The sequence below is a fragment of the Thermobia domestica genome, unplaced genomic scaffold (assembly GCF_964235325.1).
Source record: "Thermobia domestica unplaced genomic scaffold, izTheDome1.hap1.1 HAP1_SCAFFOLD_186, whole genome shotgun sequence".
NCBI lineage: Eukaryota > Metazoa > Arthropoda > Insecta > Zygentoma > Lepismatidae > Thermobia > Thermobia domestica.
In genome coordinates, this window is record NW_027655916.1 from 163,864 (window position 1) to 185,619 (window position 21,756).

Genomic DNA, 21,756 nt, shown 5'->3' on the forward strand with positions numbered 1-21,756 from the left:
TTTTAATGCCGAGTTTCCTACACCGAAACAACTCCAAATTAAAAAAAAGACAGTCTGATCGAAAAAATAGTGCGTTAAAAGGTTAAACTGTTCTCGTATGATGGCAATTTTCTCTCCTTTGTGAAAACGTTCATTAGCCCACACTTTTAACTCTCTTCAACAGAAAACTTGTGTCTGCGATTTCAACTCACAGAATGATTTGAGGCGAACTCAGATCATCAACGATGAAACAATAATAGCAACAATAACAATGACAACAATAGCAGCCATATCAACACCAACAAAAATTAATAATAGCCAGTTGCGTATTTAGGGAAGGGGGGCTTCCGGGCTTAAGCCCCTCGAAATTTTACTTACTATAGTAAAGTATATGAAATATCTTGCAGAATTTTCACATTTTCAGGCAAAGTCCCCCTCCCCCGAAAGTTAGCAAAGCCCTCCCCGAAACAAAATCGTAAATACGCCACTGATAATAGCATAGATGTTACTAATATTACTAATAAATTCATTATGATGCGCTTATGAGAAACTAATAAGGTATAGGGGTATGCAGATTTCCCGGACATATGATACAATAATAACAAACTAGTAAGGTATAGGGATATACGGACTTCCCGGACATACTGTACAGTTATTACTCAATATTTTGTTTGTTTATTCGTTGAACTTTATTGTCCCTTTTCAGCTTGAAGTTGTAGGAGAGACATGGATTTACAGTTTAAAATGTAATCCGAATCACCGTAGCCTAATACATCCAATGCTGTTCCACCTGGATGCGAATCAGGACCACTGCACAAAAGGCACACACACTAGCCACAAGATTAGCGGAAAAGACTACTAGATGTGTTATATCATCTCTTGTTACAATACATAAATTAATAAGAAACGACCCAAATGCCTAAAAGCGGCTATGCATGTCGATTGATCAAAAATACGTATTTTCTGGAAGTAATACATAGCACATCCAGAAAGTAAGTTCCGTTTCAATTTATCTCCGCTGCAGCGCAGCGATCGCAGTTCCGCACATGCGCGGTAGACGCTCTGTATCAAGGAGAAGAAAAAAAATGAAAATGAAATGAAATCTTTGAGTTTTACGTCCCACGGTTATGCCGATTAGGCTAAAGGAGACGGTGATAATGAGAGATGAGTGAAATGGTGGAATGAAGAAAGTGGGAGGAAACGGGAGAACCCCTAGAAAACCCACGAGCACGGTGTTTGTCCACCACAAAGTTCACTTGGCGGGGGCTGGGATCGAACCCGGGACCCCATCAAGGAGAAGAAACGTGCGCTATTTGGAGATCGCTGTCAGTCATGTACGCTTTGTTGTGCTTGATTACAATGTCGGTGTTGATTGAAAATCCCGCCGCTTGTGAAATCAGAGCGGTGATTCGTTTTCTGAATGAGAGGAAAGTGAAACCAAGTGAAATTTATCGGCAAATTTGCGATGTTTACGGACAAAATACGATGAATGATTCAATGGTGAGAAGATGGGTCCGACAATTCAATGAAGGACGTAGTGACGTGAACGATGAAGAACGAAGTGGGCGTCCATCTTTGGTTATAGAAGAACTGGTTCACGCGATTGATGACAAGATCTAGGAAAACCGCAGGTTTACAATTAGTGCTCTCGGTATGGAATTTCCCCAAATCTCACAACAATGACGGCGAGCTGAAAGAAACTGTTCCAACTGGTTGAAGACACAGGCGGCAAACTTCTATGAAGAAGGTATACAAAACCTTGTGCCACGCTATGACAAATGCCTGCAAAATTTCGGTAGTTATGTGGAAAAGTAGTTTAAGAGTTGTAGAATTTTGTGCAATAAATAATTTTTCTGTATCTGTACATAATTTAATTTTATTACCAAACGGAACTTACTTTCTGGACGTGCCTCGTAATAATAAAAAACTCGTTTCGTCGAGTTCTTGTTTTTTCATTCTTCAATTTAAGAATGAACATTTAAAATATACATGGTCTTTAACTGTATATTTTAATCACAATTATTTTTGTAGCGTGAAAATTTGATTCATCTATGTTTTATCATTATGAATTTATGAACGGTCACATTTGAAAAGAGTATAATATTTTGAATACACTGTATAATAATACTGACCTAAGATATCTCGTGACCCGTATATATGCAACAAACCTTTGTAATCCGATGTTTGTATGATAGCTTTGAGTTTGTATAAATGAATGGGTGTTAGATTAGTTTTTATGGTCACCGGAAATATGCATCAAATATACTGTACAGTACATACATACGATAACCGTTTGACTATCATTCAGTCGATGCTATCTTTACATTGTGTGGTCATAAATCATTCAACTGACCCAGAACATAACAAGCTCTTAAGGTTATCAAAATACAAGCAGTTTTTCTTCCTTTTTTTTTTCAGACAAGCAATATAATTAGATATGTTGATTTTATTTCATTTTATGTAACGGGCTTCTGTTATTCTACGTCGAGATACGATGAAATCTCTGAATATTTATTTTATAATGAACACCCTTTAATCTTTCTTAACAATTTCTGAAACTAAAGAAAACATTAGGTCTAAATTGTTTATTTTGAACGAGGAGTTGCTGGTAAGTTCCCGGCTTTGTCTAGAAAGAGTCGAGCTAAAGCAGTGGTCGCCAAACTCACGAAGCTTCTAGGCTACCGTGCCATAGGTTTATAAATCCTTCTGTGAGCTACAACCAAAAGAACTACCATAAAAAAAAAAAGGAAAAAGAAAAGAAAATCTTATATTTGTTTGTTGCCTATAAACTTACATTACACGGGTACCGAAAATGTCTCCACTTACGCGGGGACCGAAAATGTCCCTGCAAGCTACTAGTAGCTCCCGATCGACAGTTTGGCTATTACTAAGCTAAAGGGATCAAATGACACAGATATTTAACACATTACCCAAGCACATTACCTTTGAGACAGATACACTTGGTACAGCGATGTTGCAGCTTTTGATAGGAAGGTTCATTTTACCGAAGTAAATTGTATCAGCGAGCGAGAGAGAGAGAATTATATGGTTGGATAAGGAATCCAGTAAAAGTGTTGGAAACATTAGCATCATTTCAGATTTTGCCAGCGGGGAAGGGTGAGAGGGCAAGATACTCCACCAAGAATTTTGGTTTATTACTTTATTGATATATAACCGATTTAAAAGTATTGACTTCTCAAACTCAGAAGAGGGAAAAATTGCTCCCCTTGCCCTCTCCAAGTGACGTCTCTGGTTGGAAATAGTCACTAAAGACTATTTTGAAGAGAAAAGATAAGAAGGTTGGAAACGTCATAAGACATTGAGGAATTACGTCAATGGTCACTCCCACTGGTTTATTATTATTATTATTATTATTATTATTATTATTATTATTATTATTATTATTATTATTATTATTATTATTATTATTATTATTATTATTATTATTATTATTACTGCGCTATAAAATACTTCAGAACTAGCTGATTACGGGAAACACTTCCTTTCGCTCATGCGTTGGTTTGAAATAGTAGGAATTTGCGAATGAATTTCGGTCTGTTATTCTTGCGCTTAAAACAATGCCCACCATGTTTCTACGTCATCTGTCGGTTCAGGGAAAACTGTTTGCGCCGTTCAGTAGAGAAGTGGTTTAGAGAATGACGCGATGTATGTTTTTCAGATGTCTATGACGTTGCTAATGAAACGAAGAATGAAAAAGTAACAGAACTTAATGTTTCTGTGGAAAATATCTGTCGTTTACATTGAGCTGTGGTTCCTTTATTTTAAAACATATAATATAATAAAATAAAAATAAATAAATAATAAATCATAGATCCAAGATGTATACGTATAATGAAAAGTGTAAAATCGAAACTTTTAACTATACTATCGTGCGGCGTATGACAGCTGCATATGTTGTAAACAAAGCGAGAGGTAGGGTTGTTAGCCATTCACTGAAGTATTCTTTCACGCTGTTCCTATGCGACCAAAGTCATTGATTGTGCCGTTGCCGGTAATTCAATGGTAAATCTGTCAAATGTTTCAAATATTACTATTTTTCCTTATTTGGAAATTATATGTTACAAATCACTTTGTCATATTATGGTTATAAAATTAGATTTGTTAAACGGTCTAAGTTTGTCTTCAAGTCTGCTGTTTCTATTGTTGTAAGACCTTTGGCAATAGCGCCTCCAATGCGTCACGTGTTCTGTCCAGCTGTCAGACGCCAGCGTTCCTTAACCGCACAGTAGCCGTATCTACTACTCCAGCTTCCTATTAAGGAAAGAAGTCGTCACATTTTGTTATCTAATAGAGAAATACGTAACACATCCCAAGACGAGAATGGCCATTCAATCCTAACATATAATTCTGTTGTCTGTATTGTTTCCTTGTGCTTTTAACAACACCATTTGTTTGTCTCGTTGGTAGACAAATGCATTCTTTGTTTTCTTGGTTTGTATCAGACTGAAAAAAACAAGAATACATTTTCGTAAGTTCTTTTCTTAACTGGATGAAACAAGGCCCTTAATTTTGTGGCCTTCGCCGTTACGATACATTTAATGGCTTGGGTGAGGAAAAGGTCATCTTAGCGGGTTTCAACTTCCGCTCAGATCAAACCGCCATCTCTTCTCCCAAAGTCTGCACTATGTCTTCGACATATTCTGCTTTAAAAAAAAAAAATGTTCTAGTACAAACAACCGCGTCATCTGTTGAGTGATGCTTTCTCGAGATCATAACTATTTTTTTATTCCACTCTACAGGGTTTGTATGATAAGTAATGAGACCAGGTCTGGAAACATTGTTTTATTGATCTGATCTGTACAGGGACTTAAAAGCTTTCGAAGTACTCTCCTCTTGCGTCGATACACTTCTGCAATCGATGTTTCCACGCTGCAAACGCCCCCTGGAAGTCAGCAGCCGGCATGTCCTTTAGAAATGTGGTCACGGCTGCTTGGATGGCTGTGACGTCTGCAAAACGGGTTCCTTTCAAGCGTGGCTTCAGCTTCGGGAAGAGGAAGAAGTCGGCCGGGCTCACATCTGGGCTGTAGGGTGGTTGTGGAAGGACTTCCACCCCAATCCGGGTCAAAAAGGAGGTCACTAAGAAGGCGGTGTGGGCAGGGGCATTGTCGTGATGCAACTTCCACCGGCTAGCGATCGCCGGTCTTTTCCGCTTGACGCTCCTGTGCAGTCTCTCAAGGACTTGTTTGTAGAAGGCGGCGTTGACGGCTTGTCCTTGGGGTACAAACTCCTTGTGGACCACCCCCACATTGTCAAAAAAAAACAATCAACATTGTTTTCACCTTTGACTTCGACATTCTGGCCTTCTTGGGGCGCGGGGACGCAGGAGTGTGCCACTCCGCGCTTTGACGTTTCGTTTCAGGGTCGTACTGGAACACCCACGACTCGTCACCTGTTATGACGTCATCTTCAAAGTTAGGGTCACTGTTCATGAGGTTCAACAGTTCCTGACAACAATCAACACGTCGTTGCTTTTGTTCGTCAGTCAACACTCGCGGCACCAGTTTCGCACAGATTTTTCTCATTCCCAATTGTTCCGTCACAATCTTGTGCACTGTTGTGTGGTTCATATCGAGTTCATCAGCAATCAATCTCAACGATAATCGACGGTCTGAGTTCAGGAGATCCCTCACTTTTGCCACAGTTTCGTCCGTAGTCACTGTTGTCGGGCGTCCAGCCCTCTCCAGATCCTCAACGCTTTCCCGGCCGTTCCGGAACGCACTGTGCCAACGAAACACCTGGGCTTTGGATAGGGCTTCCTCTTTGTAGGCCTCCGTGATGAGAGAAAGCGTCTGAGTAGCCGTTTTCCCCAGGCGAACGCAAAATTTGATCGCATAACGCTGTTCGATGGAACCCTCCATGTTTGTTGATTTTCCGCCGTGACAAGAATGTTCACAAGGGCTTTGTCCAAGGCTTGTCCGCGCTCCACTAAGGCTAGTGATGGGCACTATCGAATGAATACTATCGAATTATTCGATAGTTTTGTACTATCGAATGTATTCGATAGGCCCGACAGACTATCGAATGATTTTTTTTTTCTTTGTAGAGGCAAACACTTGAGCTTAACTATCTGACAGGCTGCTTTCGTTCTCCAGACCAGACTATCGATAGTTTACCGTTAAGCGGCCCTGCTGCTTTGCTGTATGTTGAAAGGGAGAAACCAGATGTGTTATTACCCCCTATTCCGCCCACTGAATGAATGTTTCTGAACAGCAGCGAGTGAATTCCAGCCTGTTGAAATGTTTCGTACTATAGATAGTTATATTAAGACTTCAGGAGCCGTAGTGTCTTTCTATGAGGCCCTGAAGAAGGCTTAATATCACTACTAGTTTTTCGCTACCGAATGAATTTCAACCAATAGTAGACTGTTAAAAACTATCGAATGAATTTCAGCCAATGGCAGGCAACGGAGAATTGTGGAAAGAAGTGACTGCATACATATGCTCATTTTACAACGTTATGGTGTCACCAGAAGAGAGAGGGGAGCGTATAATTCCCCTTCAAGTTCCATTTCGAGGGGTATTGCATCCCGAAAAGAGATGCCCCGATCTAAGAGGAGAGTTAATTTACTCTACGTGGACAACTGTCATTTAATCTCAGCAATTTTCAAGCGCGCACCAGTTATGATAAAGATAAAATACATGTAGTATATGCTGCGAAGAGGAAAATCTTGTGATTTTGCTTACCGTAATTAAAATTTTGAAAATACTAATCTTTCTTTTTTCTGACAATATTATAATTTCATAATTGGACTGAAAATATTTATAGGTTCTTAACTTAGTGATGTTTAAAATAGGTTTCTTAAAGAATTTAAGGTAGAAATGAAATCTAATTTAATGCTCAACAGTTATGCCTCTAAGTGGAAATTCTTTTTTTCTTTTTTTTTTCTTTCTTAGTATTATGAGATAAGCGGAAGGTTGGTTAGCGCAAGGGACATTATGATACCAGTGGCTTGAGGACACTTTCTGACTGGCATACACAGTCATCATATTAGTATTCTTAGGCACTGGCGCAAATCCTGGGGGAATGAAGGGGACATGTCCCCCCAATAATTCGATTTGAAATGGGCTTTTTCGGGAGAAATGTGATGATTTTTGTCCGACTTCCTTCCAGTGTTGAAAACAACTCTGCTCCCCTGATCCTCTACAGCAGTGGTTCTCAAACTTTCCGATAACGCGGACCCCCTGTTCATTCGGAAAGTGAGCTGCGGACCCCCTTGCAATGCTAATTTGAAATTTCACATGCTATTAAAATATACTAATTAGAATTATTACTGGCAAGAAAAATAATGCAATAAGTAATTTATTCTAAAGATACATGGTTGTTTCCTATTAAAGGAAATTTCAATTGAAAATACAGTAACTTTCAAGACTAAAAATCATTTTTTTAAAAAAGAAAATTCACTTGATAAACAACGTTCTCAAATCTGTGGGGTCACTAATGTGGGAAATGAAATTATTTGTGTTTCTCCATAATTGCATTGAAATGTGGAATAATTTTTGTCACCACCAATCTTAGGTCCGATTCCATTATTAAGACGATTTCGCTTTAAAGTTTTAATACTGCAAAGAGCAGGAAAGGTCTGCTTGCATAGGTAAGTGGTAGGGAAAGGCATCAAATGTTGCAATACCTTTTTAGACAACTCTTTGTACTGATAGCACACACACAAATCAATTTGAGTCATAAATTACTCGCAGTGGCGGATGTAGGAACATTTGGGGAGGGGTTTCTCATAGGTTTTTAGTTTCTTAAATACCAGAATTGGGAGGATTGATGTTTATAAGCATAGAAATGAATAACATTTACTTTTTAGAAAATGTGGAATTGGTGGTAGTGCTGGGAACTTTCCGCCACTTGAAGTTGAAATCCATGAAATTCCGAGGCATCGTACAGTTAATGTAGAACTGCTCTTGAAAAAGTGTCCTAACAAAGAAGAAATTTCTCTCACTTCAAGTAGTCCCATATAACGGTTGACTAGCCTCAGGGCAGAAATTTAGTAAAGTAGGAAAACATTTAAATTTACACACGTAGGTGTAATTTCTAATTGCTTTCTTTTTAGTAACTGCTTTAGTAACCGAAAAAATACTTCTTGCCTAACAGGTGTGAGTTCCATTTTATTACAACACATTTCAATTTTTAGGAGTCACAGACCACGGACTACGGACCCCACTTTGAGAACTACTGCTCTACAGTATTGTTTTTCAACTTTATATCGTAAATAGTTAAAACATAAATAGAAAAAAAAAGGAATGATCGTAGCCACCCCCCAATGTTGAAGAAAGAGTTTCACCGATATAGGCGAAGCATCATAAGCTATCTGAATAGACAAATATAAAAAAGGGGGAAAATAATAAAAATTAAAAAAAATAGATATTCTTTATCGGGCTATGTCTACTCTACACACAAATACTGTTGCAGTCCCAACAATTAAGGAGATTGCAATCGTTATTTCAATTCTACCACGTGGCCCTGCGTGGCGTAGTCGCTAACGCTCTCGCCTTTGGTGCGAGCGGTCTCCGGTTCGATTCCCAGTGGGGTAACTCGGTCGAAAAGATGTAACATCTTTTTCTGGTCAGCCATCCTGAGTGAGGTTTTTCCTGGTTTTCGTCAGTAAAGACTGCTTCAGAAAAAAAAAAAATCGCCAAGCAATCTTTGCATTCTCGAAATGTATTTTTTGTTCCACTTTTACTGTTATCAATAATATGTTTGATATAATAGCATGAACATCATAAAATAAATAAAATAAACCAGAGATTGGGTTGAATAGTAGCTGAGGGAAAAATCTGTTATAAACACTGCAAAGGAGAAACGAATTTCTTTAGTCGCCGACCTTTCATTCGAACGACGCGGAACCGCGCTTCTGCTTCTACTTGTAAACAACGCTCTTCCCTCCTTAACCGCCTTGTCAATCTGCGGACCTCTCCCTAGAGACTCCAGGGAATCTAGTCCAGTGTACATTTGCCAGGCAGACTATCGAATGAATGTTTAGGTAGCAGAGAAGCACGTTAAGAACACGATATTTGAATGAATGAAAAAACTATCGGACTATCGAATAAAAACTATCGATAGTTCAAAACAACTATCGAATGATCATTCGATAGGAAAAAGTATTCGATAGTGCCCATCACTAACTAAGGCTCGGAGCCAACTGACGCGCGGTGCGTTGCTTTGCTCGGACCCCCCCCCTACATCCTCCATCACCGACAAACCCGCTCCAGCGACACGCGCGCCGCGGCGCGGCGAGTCTCATTACTTATCATACAGACCTTGTATAGTTTCTTTTAGTATCACCCTTGTTCACCCCTGCTGCTTAGCACAAAAAAAAAAAAAAAAAAAAAAAAAAACTTGGTCTACGTTAATCTGACAGATCCAAAAATTGGATGATAAATCTTCTAGGAAAAAAGGTTACCTCCCTTTTAAAAAAAAGAAACAGGGTTGTTTGATCGGCATGTTGCGCATTTGTATTGGGGAGATTTCAGATCTCTGAGGGGTGGTTAGGTTTCAATATTCAATCCCTCATCCCATCTATATCCAGAGAAGGCGCGCACATGTTTTCAAAAATAGTTTCTATTGTAATTTATTAGATTATGTTACAAGAAGTGTATTTTAAGTCTTTTTCTTTTTTCAATGTAACACGCAAATTAATCTGATTTTTTTAAAGGGTGTGGGACAAACTAGTCTATCTTCAGGCAGTATTCTGTAATCACTAGTTCTCCCTGCTTTTGTTCTTAATCTACGGATATAAAAACTGACGATTACAAATGGAAGATTTGCCCTCTAGTGTTCTATAATGTCTAACATTGTTCTTTTAGTAAGCTGGAACAGAAACCCATTACACAAAGAAGTAGGAAGACTAATTGTATTATGAGAATATGATTGAAGACACACATATCCATGAAAATTATTCATTGCCTGACATACTGTATACATTTGCTAATTTAGTGGTGCACTCTGTAGATGCAGAGTAGACTTCAGTTTTATTTTCTTTAAATTGCCGCTAGATGTCAGGCGCGAGTAGTAACCCACCAGAGTAAATGAAAGTTGTACGAGTAATATCAATTTGTTTCGCAGTCAAGATGGAATAGTCAACGAAATAAACGATTAGCTACTCATGTCATTGACACCCTCTCAGTGACTATTATGTCTTTATCATATAATTTCTATTTATTCTGGTAACCATTTTGATAGGCAAGATCATTAAATTGCAGTGGCGGATCTAGAAAGTAAAAACTTGGGGAGCCAGCCAGAACCCAGACTATGATAGGTATATCATGAGAACTTAGAAAGAAATAGCAAGAAATTGTAACAGTTAATTTTTCGTGCAAAATAAGAGAAAGCACATACACATCTTTTTTGCTTTCCGTCTTCATTTTCTTATATTTTACTACCACCACACAGTGACAACACATAATCGTGATCCATTCAAGAACAAATTCGTCGATTGCCTGTTTTCAGGGGCGGATCCAAGGGGGGGGCGATCGCCCCCAGAACAGGAAACTTTCTTATTTTATATATATAAATGAAACCCATCCCAAAGTTTGGAGCCCTTAAAAGTAGCAGTATCACAGCCCACTGCAGCCCCCCAGAAGTCGGTCCTGGATCCGCCCCTGTCTGTTTGTAAATTGATTTACAATTTTTCGCGGGACCTGCAGAAGTTTTCAACTTCACTCTCTCCCGATGGATATTATGGCTAGGTTGGATGTTAACATTGTGGACTTCAAGTATTGTTTTAAATATTGCGTAACAAAAACTCGAACTAAAACTGTATTTAATGTTTTAAAAATTTTCCAATAAAGAATAAATGTGAACACTTACTGTAAGCTTTCAAATATATATATATATATATATATATATATATATATATATATATATATATATATATATATATATATATATATATATATATATATATATATATATATATATTTAATAGCTTCAATTATTCTTGTCATTCAAAAAACTAGGGGGGGGGATAGGGCTAAGTTTATGGCCGCGGGCTAGATCCACCACTGCTAAACTATTGTATGTATGTACACTCATGTCCAAAATTATTGTCGCATGTCTATAAATATGTTGTAGGAATATAATTTGATAACAAATTCGCCCGGTATTTCTTATAATGTTAGTATGTGTATAATCGGCAAAGACATGTATATGGCAAATTTCATGTCAAAAGAGCAGTAATAAGAACAATAAAACGAAAATAAAACTTTCTTGTCTATTTAGCAACATTTTGTTTCACTCATTCTAATTTTCGTATTTATATTTTTTTCCCTATGAAATTTACTACAAATATACTTTTCCCGATTATACACATAGTATCAGTTTTAAAAGTATCCTGCAAAATCATTATCAAATTATATTCTTACAAGAAGACAGTTATAGATATACGACAATTATTTTGGACATGAGTGTACGTATAGTAGGCTCTCTGAATCCTTGATTTGAATCCTGTTAAATGTAAATGAAAACTAAAATATATTTTCTTCTTTTTCTTATAGGTAAGTGCAAACATGGGAATATGGAACGTTAACTGGTGCTAAAGAGAGTGAGTACTGTTTGGTATACTCGTACATAGTGTTGTCCATGAGAACGAGAAATGCATTTTCAAATTCGAGACGAGACAGTAAAAACATAACTCTCGTCTCGTTTCCCGAGACGAGCCAAAAAAAAAAAAACGAAATTTTGTGGGCAACACTTGTTCACCCAGGTCTTAGATCTGAAATACTGTTTTACTGTTACATGATTCATAGTTTAAAAAAAAAAAAAAAAAAAACCTACAAATTAATAAAATAATTGTACGAATATAATGAGCAGCATTTATGCATTTATCAACGTTTAAAGATTCAAATATGCTTCAATAATTCACAATATACTTATAACAACAAGTATGGTTTAAATTTTGTTGTATCTAGGGCCAGATCCAGGATTTTCTGAGGGGGGTGCAGCATTAACTACCAGTACATTTGAATATTTTTTTTTTTAATGCCTTTAGGCATCTGTGGTATGTATTAGGAATTGACTTAAATTATTCCTTTTGCAAAAATCCGCTTTCTTTTAAGCCCGAAACGGACACATGACATGAAATTTTCGGAAGGTATTGCTATTTTCACTCCCACCTTTTCACTTTAGATAGTGTATATTTACAACGGAGGGGGGGGGGAAGGCACGTGCTCCGGTGCACCCCCCTAAATCCGGCCCTGGTTGTATCACATCCTTCGTAGACCTCTCGTGATATGAAGAGATTCTGATAACTTCTAGGTGAAATTAAGAAAAAAAATCAGGGAATTCATTTTGTACATAAACTTACGAAACGAGACGAGACGTGCTTTCCAAGAATTGAGATAAGATTAGAAAGAATTCTTCGAGATGAGACGATAGTTCTTTTTTAAAACATTTCTCGTCTTGTCTCGTGAGGACTGTTGCCTTATAACATTGGCATTTGTGTAGAGCATTGTTGCCGTAAACTTTACGCAACTTATCACGAAGTTGTCGCGCGTTCGTCCCTTCTTGAGGTAAAACAATAAAATAGCCTATGGCGGAAATGCAGCTTTTGGGCATGCATCTTCCATGTGTTGTCAAATCTGTAAAAACAAACCAAACAAAGAGCAATATTAGTACATATGACTCTCAACCTCTCAGCTATTCATGACATAACAATTGCATGAATACGAATAACACTAATACTTCCACAAATCAACACTTGTCATCTTTTACCAAAATACGTCATGACTTTTCCGACAACCGGATAAATAGTCTGTAAGCACCATATACGTCAAAAATTCTTTTCTCAGGATATTTTTATGTATTGTCCTCGAAGGGTTAAGCCGATCAGCCGTCAATTTAAGTTAGGAATGTGTGGTTAGCACGTCACGAATCTTACTCTATTTATCGTTGTTGCTGGTTTTCTTGATCTGCCTCGCTATACGTTATTCAAGTAGGTCTACAATTGCCCCATGACGGTGGGTGAACGTCATACTGCTAACATCATCTGACTTCAGCGACAATCTTCCATCCAACGTTAGACGTCAGTTATTCCACGGCAATACATCAGCACGACTATTGGTTATCAGATTTATATGATAATCGCTTCATATTTCAATTTCATCCATTGTATTATAGTTTTTTTTTTTTCATGAAAGGAAAGTAAATTTTATCGCCTATAATTGTCTTGCGTAAATGAGTTCAGTTGTGTATATGCTGTTTCAGTCTAACAGTCTCCTGTAAATTACTATCTTAATTACTGTTGAGTTGCTGAATAGCAAATCTCAAAATAGTCTAATTGCTGGCAAAAATTGTCAGGAAAATTGAAATACGAAGATAATAGCCAGGGCCGGATCCAAGATATTCTGAAGGGGGGTGCACCAGTAACTACAATACATTTAAATTAAATTTCATTCCTTTAGGCCTGCGGTGTGAATTAGGAATTGCCCTCGAAATGTTAAGTGTCTGCTCTCGATGAATCCCTTTCCTTCAACTTTCAGAATACTGACCAACTATTGATTTTGCAAGACTTCACTTTCTTTTAAGACCAAACTAAAACATGACAACAGAAAATTTCATAAAGTATTGCTATTTTCATTGCTAGCTTTTTCATTTTAGGTAGTGTATATTTACAACGAAGGGGGGTGCACGTGCACCTTTGCACCCCCCTAAATCCGGCCTTGATAATAGCCTAATAATAGAATTCTTGTTTGTGCAGAGGAGAAGTACCATACTTCCTGGTTCGATCCCCGGCCACACGAGTTTGTGCCGAACAACATCGTGTTCGTAAGTTTTCTCGGGACTCTCCCGTTTCCTTCCACATTCTTATTCCACGACATTTTTCACAATCATTTACTTGCATTAAACTGTCACGCGTACATCTTATTTAGGCTTTGTGTGGTGAACATTGACAAAATACGTGTACAAATAAGTTAAGAACAAAAAGTTTGTGTAACGTGTGGTCCTGGATTCGACTCTCAGTTATGTTCGTTCTCCAGTAACGTATTGGTATAATCTGAAGTGACACAGGGAACGGTTAGTTTTCGTTTCATCGTCGGGTCGTCACGTTTGAATTCCACAAGAGTTTGACGTTTCTCAGAATTTTTCTCGGTCCTAAAGGAATGCTGGGAAGGTACCTTTTAATAAATAAGCTCTGACCAACTTGAAAAAGTCTCCCTATTTTTCATTGTAATTTCGGCAATCTAAAATAGCTATTTGAAATATTTTCAATGAATAACAAACAGTGCGATATTAACTAGATATAATAATAATAATAATAATAATAATAATAATAATAATAATAATAATAATAATAATAATAATAATAATAATAATAATAATGACGCGTTTTGCCAGAGACGCGTCGCAACTGGTTTGTATAAATGGAAACTTATTTGTAGGAAAACAGACTTTTCGGCTTTTCACCAAGCACAGTTCCTCTTTTCTCCAGTAGTTTTGGTGTAGGTCGATTCCTGGCCATGTAAGTTTGTGGTGGACAACATCTTGTCTCTGGGTTTTCTCGAAGTACTCCCGTTTCCTTCCACTTTCTCATTCCACCAATTCTTCCATAATCGTTTCCCTGGTTTTAGCCTAAAGGACATAATCGTGGGACGTTAAACGGAAAGATTTCATTTTCCAATAGATTTGGGTTTCTGCTCAAACCAGTGTGATTTTCGCCCAATCCAGTATCCTTGTTTTTGTAATACTCATTTCGAAACAAATAACGAAAAAAAGGTCTGTTAGGAAACCGAATCGGTTTTTGATAGAAAACTGAACTAGTTTTCGAAAAAAAACTTTCAGTTTTTCTACAAAACCTTTAATTTTTTTGTCCACCTTTAGTTTATTTTTCTCAAAATCACTCAAATACACCACGGAAACACTGTATGTAAGCAGAATCTGTTATTAGAATGGTAAAGTCATTCGAAAGAAGGAAGAAGATTAGTCATTCAGCTGTTTTTGTCATCAGTATTCATTAAAGGTTGCTCCTCCTTGTCCAATAGCAGAACTCTTTTACTTCTGTGAGCAAAGCTGTTAGTAGTGCACACACTGCAAGTGTTTTTTCGTCGCGATGATGCAATGTGTTCGTGGCTTTGTTGTCATGAATAATAGTTGGTGAAATTAGCATCCTAGTGTGGTTGCTCGAAGTGTGTTGTAGGCAAGCATAACGATAAGAGAACGTCGCTATGTTAAATTACTGTATATAGCAAACAGGAACAAGGACTTCCCGTGTTGTGTGCTTTGGGTTTGAGCGTCCGGTCTCATGAATAGTTGGCTCACTTCTGAGGACTTCTTCAGTTTGTGAAAGTCCTTTGCAGAAGGAGAAACTGTTTTTTTCTTCTTTCTTCTTTTTTAATCGCCTATCAGCACAGTCCTGCCTCGTCAGTTGTGGTGTTCAGGTGGTGGCCTTATTCTGTGTGCATGGTGACGTGAAGTCGGTATATTCTGTGTCTCTGTGTTAGTGAAGGGTGCTAGTTAGATGTTGCAGTTATGATGCTACTGGAATTAATGACTTCTGGTAGTAACAATAGTGATCAGGCAGATGAAGCTGAAAAACGTGAAAGAAATAAGAAAGGTAAGTTCATCATCGTTGTTGTTGTTTTTGTTTTTGTTGCTGATCGACTTAACAAGGGCGTGGACTCGGTGAGAAGTCATAGGACTTACCTACTGTACGTGTAAGAAAAGTTGAATAACGCTTTAGTGGGTATGTTATGCTATTTATCATTTGATGTAACTCTGTCATGCATTTAAACAGCTTTCCAACCACTACGTCCGGAGTTTGAAGTAAAATTTGAAGAAAAATGTATTTTTTTCTTTTTTAAAAAAGTGAAATTAAGGGAAGTTAAATTTCCTTTGAAATTGTTATTCAGAGCAAAACATACAGTATATTACGAAATAGTTTGTTAAATAGCATTGTACGTACCGTCAGGGAATTCCGATTATATCAATAATTTGATCTGATAACTGAGGATCAGAAAGGAAACGAACTTGGCCAGAAATAAAAGAAATATCCGGACTTAGCTATTTACGGAATTTCCGAAGGCCATTTTGCATTAGAAGATATCGAACAGGCTTATGTGTTAAAGGTACAGTACCAATCTGATGTTTTCTTGGTAAGACTGAGGAAAAGTAGCTATGTGAGGATGATATTGGAGTCAGGATGCCAGGTCCTCGACGAAAACACTAGAGGCTTTATGCAGAGTCGTTCTGACGCGTGATTAGAGTCATACTAAAGAGTTCGACTAATATGTTTTCTGCAGTAGTCAGGCCTTTAGTATTACTTTAATCATACGTCAAAACGATTCTGCATCAGGCCCTAGGCGTTTATCTACGCATTTTGACTACAGTTTTCGGGTAACGGATTATTCATATCTGATTATGGCCATCTCCAAACATCTATTTTGCTCTAAGTCTTCATGAAATGAAATGGAATTTCTAGTTTACGCCCTATATAGTATGCTCTGTAGGCTAAAGGAGACGGATGACTAATGAATTTGAATGAGACAAGTGATGGAATGAGAATGCGGGAGGAAACGCCCACTAGGCTAAATTATACAGATTATTAATGAAAGTGAATGATTGTGGAACAATTGATGGAAAGAGAATTTAAGAGAAAACACGCGGACACGATGTTCAGCAGAATCTCGGTACTTCGCACCAGAGGTGAGCGTTCTACCACTGAGCCACCCTGTCCTTCGCCAGGTTTTCGTGTTATGACTAAACATAAAGTATATGGTAATAGTATACATGAGAACCCCCTGATCTGCGTTTCTTCTGTGTTCTATTACCACTTCTACATGAAATACCATAAATTTTCTATGTAGTGCAATAGTAAGAAGTATCCATGTGCACAAGACATGCGATATGTGTTAAATTCCCCCCCCACACACATACACATAGTCATAGATAAAGTACAAGGGCACTACACATGCACATATAAAGTACAGGTACGTTCTTTTTTATTTTCGTATCACTCGATAAGTAAATAAAAGTCGCTTTGTTACCCCCTTTGTAAGTTCGTACATACTCAATGAGTAATCTCTAAAAGTATGAGCGTCCTGCTCCTTCGGGAACTGATGCAGCTTCATGTATACTATATCCAAGTAGATAATATGTTTGTGTGCCTTAAGGCAGGTAGAACTAGAATTGGATAGAACTACACAGTAACGGTATGTGTAGTTAATTGAAAAAAATTGCGTGGAGAGAATATTTGCAGTGCGCAGAAAACAATGCAGATATGTAAATAATGTTGTTCGTCAGCATTGGCGGATTTAGAAGGTAAAAACTGGGGGGGCAGCCAGTATCCAGACTATGATTGGTATATATAAACTTTAAAAAATATATAAGTAATAGCTTAAATTATTTTGTCACTGAAAAAACTGGGGGACTGGGCCCCCCGGTCCTGGCCTAGATCCGCCACTGTTCCTCAGCATATTTACATGCCGTAGTACAAGGCACGAAGTGTCACCTCTGAATCCAGTAGCCAGATCAGAGAATTTAGGTTAGCGTTTGACATCGAAACTAAAGGCCAAATGTCTGTCGTCATATGAAAATATTTGACCTGACTGCTGGAAAATTCGCACTCTGCCGTACTGCGACAATTTTAATTTTACTTCTGCCTTGACTGTTCAGGCTAGCGCACACCTGTCTAGCACTAGGGTTACATTTATTGTTGACCTTTGTGAAATATAGACCAGATATCTGAACCAGCACTCTTAAAATTACTCTAGTATTGTCTATTCCAGTAATTTGTTTTTAGAATATTTGAAGTTCAACCAATAACGCTGGTTTCAACTGCTTAGAAAGCAAACCTGCTGAGAGCTTCTTAGCTAATGTATGGAAATACGTAGCAGTTTTGGTTTGCTTGTCGTTTACACCTTTTTCAGCACTGAATATTAGATGTATACTGTAATCCAGCTATTTTCAACTGGCCGATCTCATATATGAACCCAATTTTACAATCAGAGGAAACAAGAGATAAATACGATAAGCAAAGCAGTGGTGGGGATAAGTAGAATAGAAAAGCAGCTAGTCACAAATCCAGATGTAATGCCTCCAAAATTATTGACAGCGTTCGTCCTCGTCCCTGTTGTTATTTGCCTATCTCCACTATGCCTCCAAAATCCGACGTTTGGCCTTGTCACCAGGGTTGCCAACTTTTCTTAAGAAAAAAAGGGGACGGGACAATCGGTATTGCAACAACAATATTTTTAGCGCTGCATAATGCTAATCATCATAATCGGCTGGATTATCAACTCAAAATAATTAATGAATAACTATAAATTACATACAAGTTGCTAACTATTTTTTCATGAGTCATATTAAAAACACAAATTTATGAAATTGATTCTACTCATAAAACTGGGCGTGTAAAAGAATAAGTTGTTCATTTGTAAAAATGGCCCAGTAAAATATTAATTAACTTTGAAATTCTATAAATCGGGACAGTATGCGTCCCGACGATTGTCCAGTCGGGATGCGGGACAAGTCAGTAATCGGTACAGTCCCGACAGATTCGGGATGGTTGGCAACCCTGCTTGTCACTGTTGTTTTCCTATCAACACTATGCCTCAAAAATCGACAAAGTTCGGCCTTGTCATTGGTATTGTTTGCCTATCACCACTATGCCTCCAAAATCATCAACAGCATTCGGCTTTGTCATTGTTGTTGTTTGCCTATCACCACTATGCCTTCAAAATCATCAACAGTATTCGGCTTTGTCATTGTTGTTGTTTGCCTATCACCACCATGCCTTCAAAATCATCAACAGTATTCGGCTTTGTCATTGTTGTTGTTTGCCTATCACCACTATGCCTTCAAAATCATCAACAGTATTCGGCTTTGTCATTGTTGTTGTTTGCCTATCACCACCATGCCTTCAAAATCATCAACAGTATTCGGCTTTGTCATTGTTGTTGTTTGCCTATCACCACCATGCCTTCAAAATCATCAACAGTATTCGGCTTTGTCATTGTTGTTGTTTGCCTATCACCACCATGCCTTCAAAATCATCAACAGTATTCGGCTTTGTCATTGTTGTTGTTTGCCTATGACCACCATGCCTTCAAAATCATCAACAGCATTCGGCTTTGTCATTGTTGTTGTTTGCCTATCACCACTATTTTTTATGAACGTCAGTTTATCTGTCAACTTCCTACCCTCTTATGGTTTGCTAAGAAAAGAAGCAGTAAACTGTGACGTCACTGAATGTTGGTTGAAAATTACTACTATAGTCTACTCGTTTTTGGTATTATCAGCGGGTCGCTTTGTAAGCTCAAGGCTTTCCCCGCAGCACAAACGCACAGCGCATCTTGCTAATGACGCGTCAACTGTAAACTCAGTGTATTATTAGGCCCTAGGCATTACGCTTGCACAGTGAGATTAAGCAGGTGAAGTCACTGGCTTGTTCACGGGATACATTTCTTCGTTCTCCAGGACACAGATACTCCCGTGCGAAATCATCAGAGTCGAATGTGTAAGTGTAGGGGGGGGGGGGGGCTAAAAACAGAAACGTAAAAACTCCACCAGTTGATATGAAACATGGTTACTTCATCTTTCGCTTTTCCGGGATTAGACATACAAAACTTCCTATGTGTATTCCGACCTCAATAAGTTTATCTTTGCCTTAGGTCGAAAACGCCTAATTTTGGAGATGGAGCCAATATAAGGTAATTAGTGGGATTCATCTTCGAATGATTACAGTAAATTGGCCCCATATCCGTAATTAGGCATTTCTGATTAAAGTCGAAGATACATCTTTATCTTGTATTGGAGTTTTGAACACATGTGCTAAGTTTGTCGGTTTGTTCGTGGAACGTTCCGTATATTTTGCTTACAATGTTATGCTACTACAGAATTAACTATTTGTTTTGTGTCTTCCCGTACCACCAGTTCACACGTTAAATGCACGTCTAAATTACATATGACTTACGGTAATTAATTTGCAAACCGTGACAATAGTGTAACTTCATTCACCTCCCAGTAATTTATTAGTGTGCGGAATTTTATTTAAAAATATGAAGAACATTTCACCCAGTCCCCAGGGTTTCACAAGCTGATTCGTAATATTCTGAGTCTGTTCATTTGAATACTGAGGCTATATGAGACATGTCTTGGTACAGTACTTACCATATACAGGCTTTACTTACAATTTAACGTGATATCTGAGCCTACCGGAAACCGAACTCAAGTCTGTTAGGTTAAAGTGAAAACTCTCAAACATTTAGCTCCATGGGAAATAACTTATAAGGGTAGGGGGTTAACACTATGAATCTCCTATCTGATATAGCCTTCATGTTGATGATGAGCGTCAGTAAACATAAACTAAAATGTCAGGGTCTTCAGATATTATCTCTGAGTAATATATTCCAATGAATTATGACGTCATATCCGCACAGTATAAAATTTATCAGAAATAAACAATAAGTACGGTATTAGAAAGCCTTAATATATATCTTTTCATGGTAATGAAATGTATACACTTACTATGTCGCTGTAAACTCAAATTCTCGGGGAAATGGTTCATTATTGGCCCCCTCCTTTAACTAGCAGTAAAAAAATATTCTTCGATTCAACGATCGTTGTATATGTATTAAAAGAAATACACACAAGCAAGATACATGACTTTTAACATCTTTCCTGTAGAACATTTACGTCTTTCTTGAATTACTAGTGATGGGACAACAAATGCCGTGTACTAACGGGGCCTTATCTTACAGAATGGGCCTAGTAACCGAAAGGTTACAGAAAAACTTTCACAATTAAATGTAAAGTCTCAATTTAGGTGTATTACGATGGGGCTACTGTCTTCCTGTTATTCATGAAGTTGAAAACAAATAGCAATAGGCCTATCATGTGAAATAGTTTGGTTAGAAGATTCCAAGTAACTGAATGGTATGCAATCAAAATTAGCACTACGTATGGTTGGGTTGTATATTACTAAGGATAACAATCTCCAATAACCCCCAATGGGAATATATGGGAGGTAATATCTTCAGTTCAACTTGATGAATCGTCTCCATCATAGAACTACATTCCTAACGTTTGACTGACTACATCCTGGCCTAGATTAATGATGATCCATTAAGTAGTTTTTGAGACTTTGAACACACGGATAGACTTTGTAGTGATCCAAACTCCTTAAAAAAAAATCCATTATTACTTGCGGGCCGGGTTGAAGATACTTGCATCCCGTCATTTGGACCATTATTCTTCTAGAATATAGTGTATGACACTCTCTTTACGTAGGTAAACATTAAATCAGGACGGAAACACTTTTTTTTTTTTTTTTTAATATAAAGTAAAAGGATACACTATACTGCATTAAGTTAATGCTATTCATTTTTAACCTTCAATTTATTGTATGTAGTAGTATTGCGCATGACATGCTAAAATCGAATATTTTATTGCTTCCTTTTGCGAACGATTTAAAATGACAGGTGGACGAGCATTGCTAAATACAGTAAACAAGCGAAACCCACACAGTATTGGACCAAGGTCTTATCGTTTACGATAGTAGGTATTAGGTAAATAGCTAACCAAATAACCGTATTCAGTAGTAACATTTAAGTAAGTTGCTGATACGGTATATACAGGGTGCATCATTATCTTCAAACGCCCCTTGTAAGTTTTAAACTAGTAAATCTAAAAGGCTGAAATTTTGTACGATGCAAGTATGGGCATGGAGACAGTGTTTCACATACTTTGCAATAACACCATATTAACAGTGTTGCCAACACGATATAAAGTCTTATATTTTTCAAATGGCAATACGTCAGG

At 37.7% G+C, this 21,756-nt stretch overlaps 1 protein-coding gene across 3 annotated transcripts in view; it reads left to right on the forward strand.

The window, feature by feature from the left end:
- LOC145676512 (SLIT-ROBO Rho GTPase-activating protein 1-like) overlaps positions 1 to 21,756 on the forward strand; it is a 251,693-nt gene that overhangs the window by 89,289 nt on the left and 140,648 nt on the right. For 2 of the 3 annotated variants that reach the window (XM_081747332.1, XM_081747333.1), the window contains exon 1: positions 15,014 to 15,553. The exons of the other annotated variant lie outside the window; for it this stretch is intronic. In XM_081747332.1, coding sequence (XP_081603458.1) covers positions 15,469 to 15,553 — 85 coding nt within the window. In that variant the 5' untranslated portion in view covers positions 15,014 to 15,468. Of the gene's footprint in view, positions 1 to 15,013; positions 15,554 to 21,756 lie in introns of those variants that run through there. 3 annotated transcript variants of the gene reach the window in all.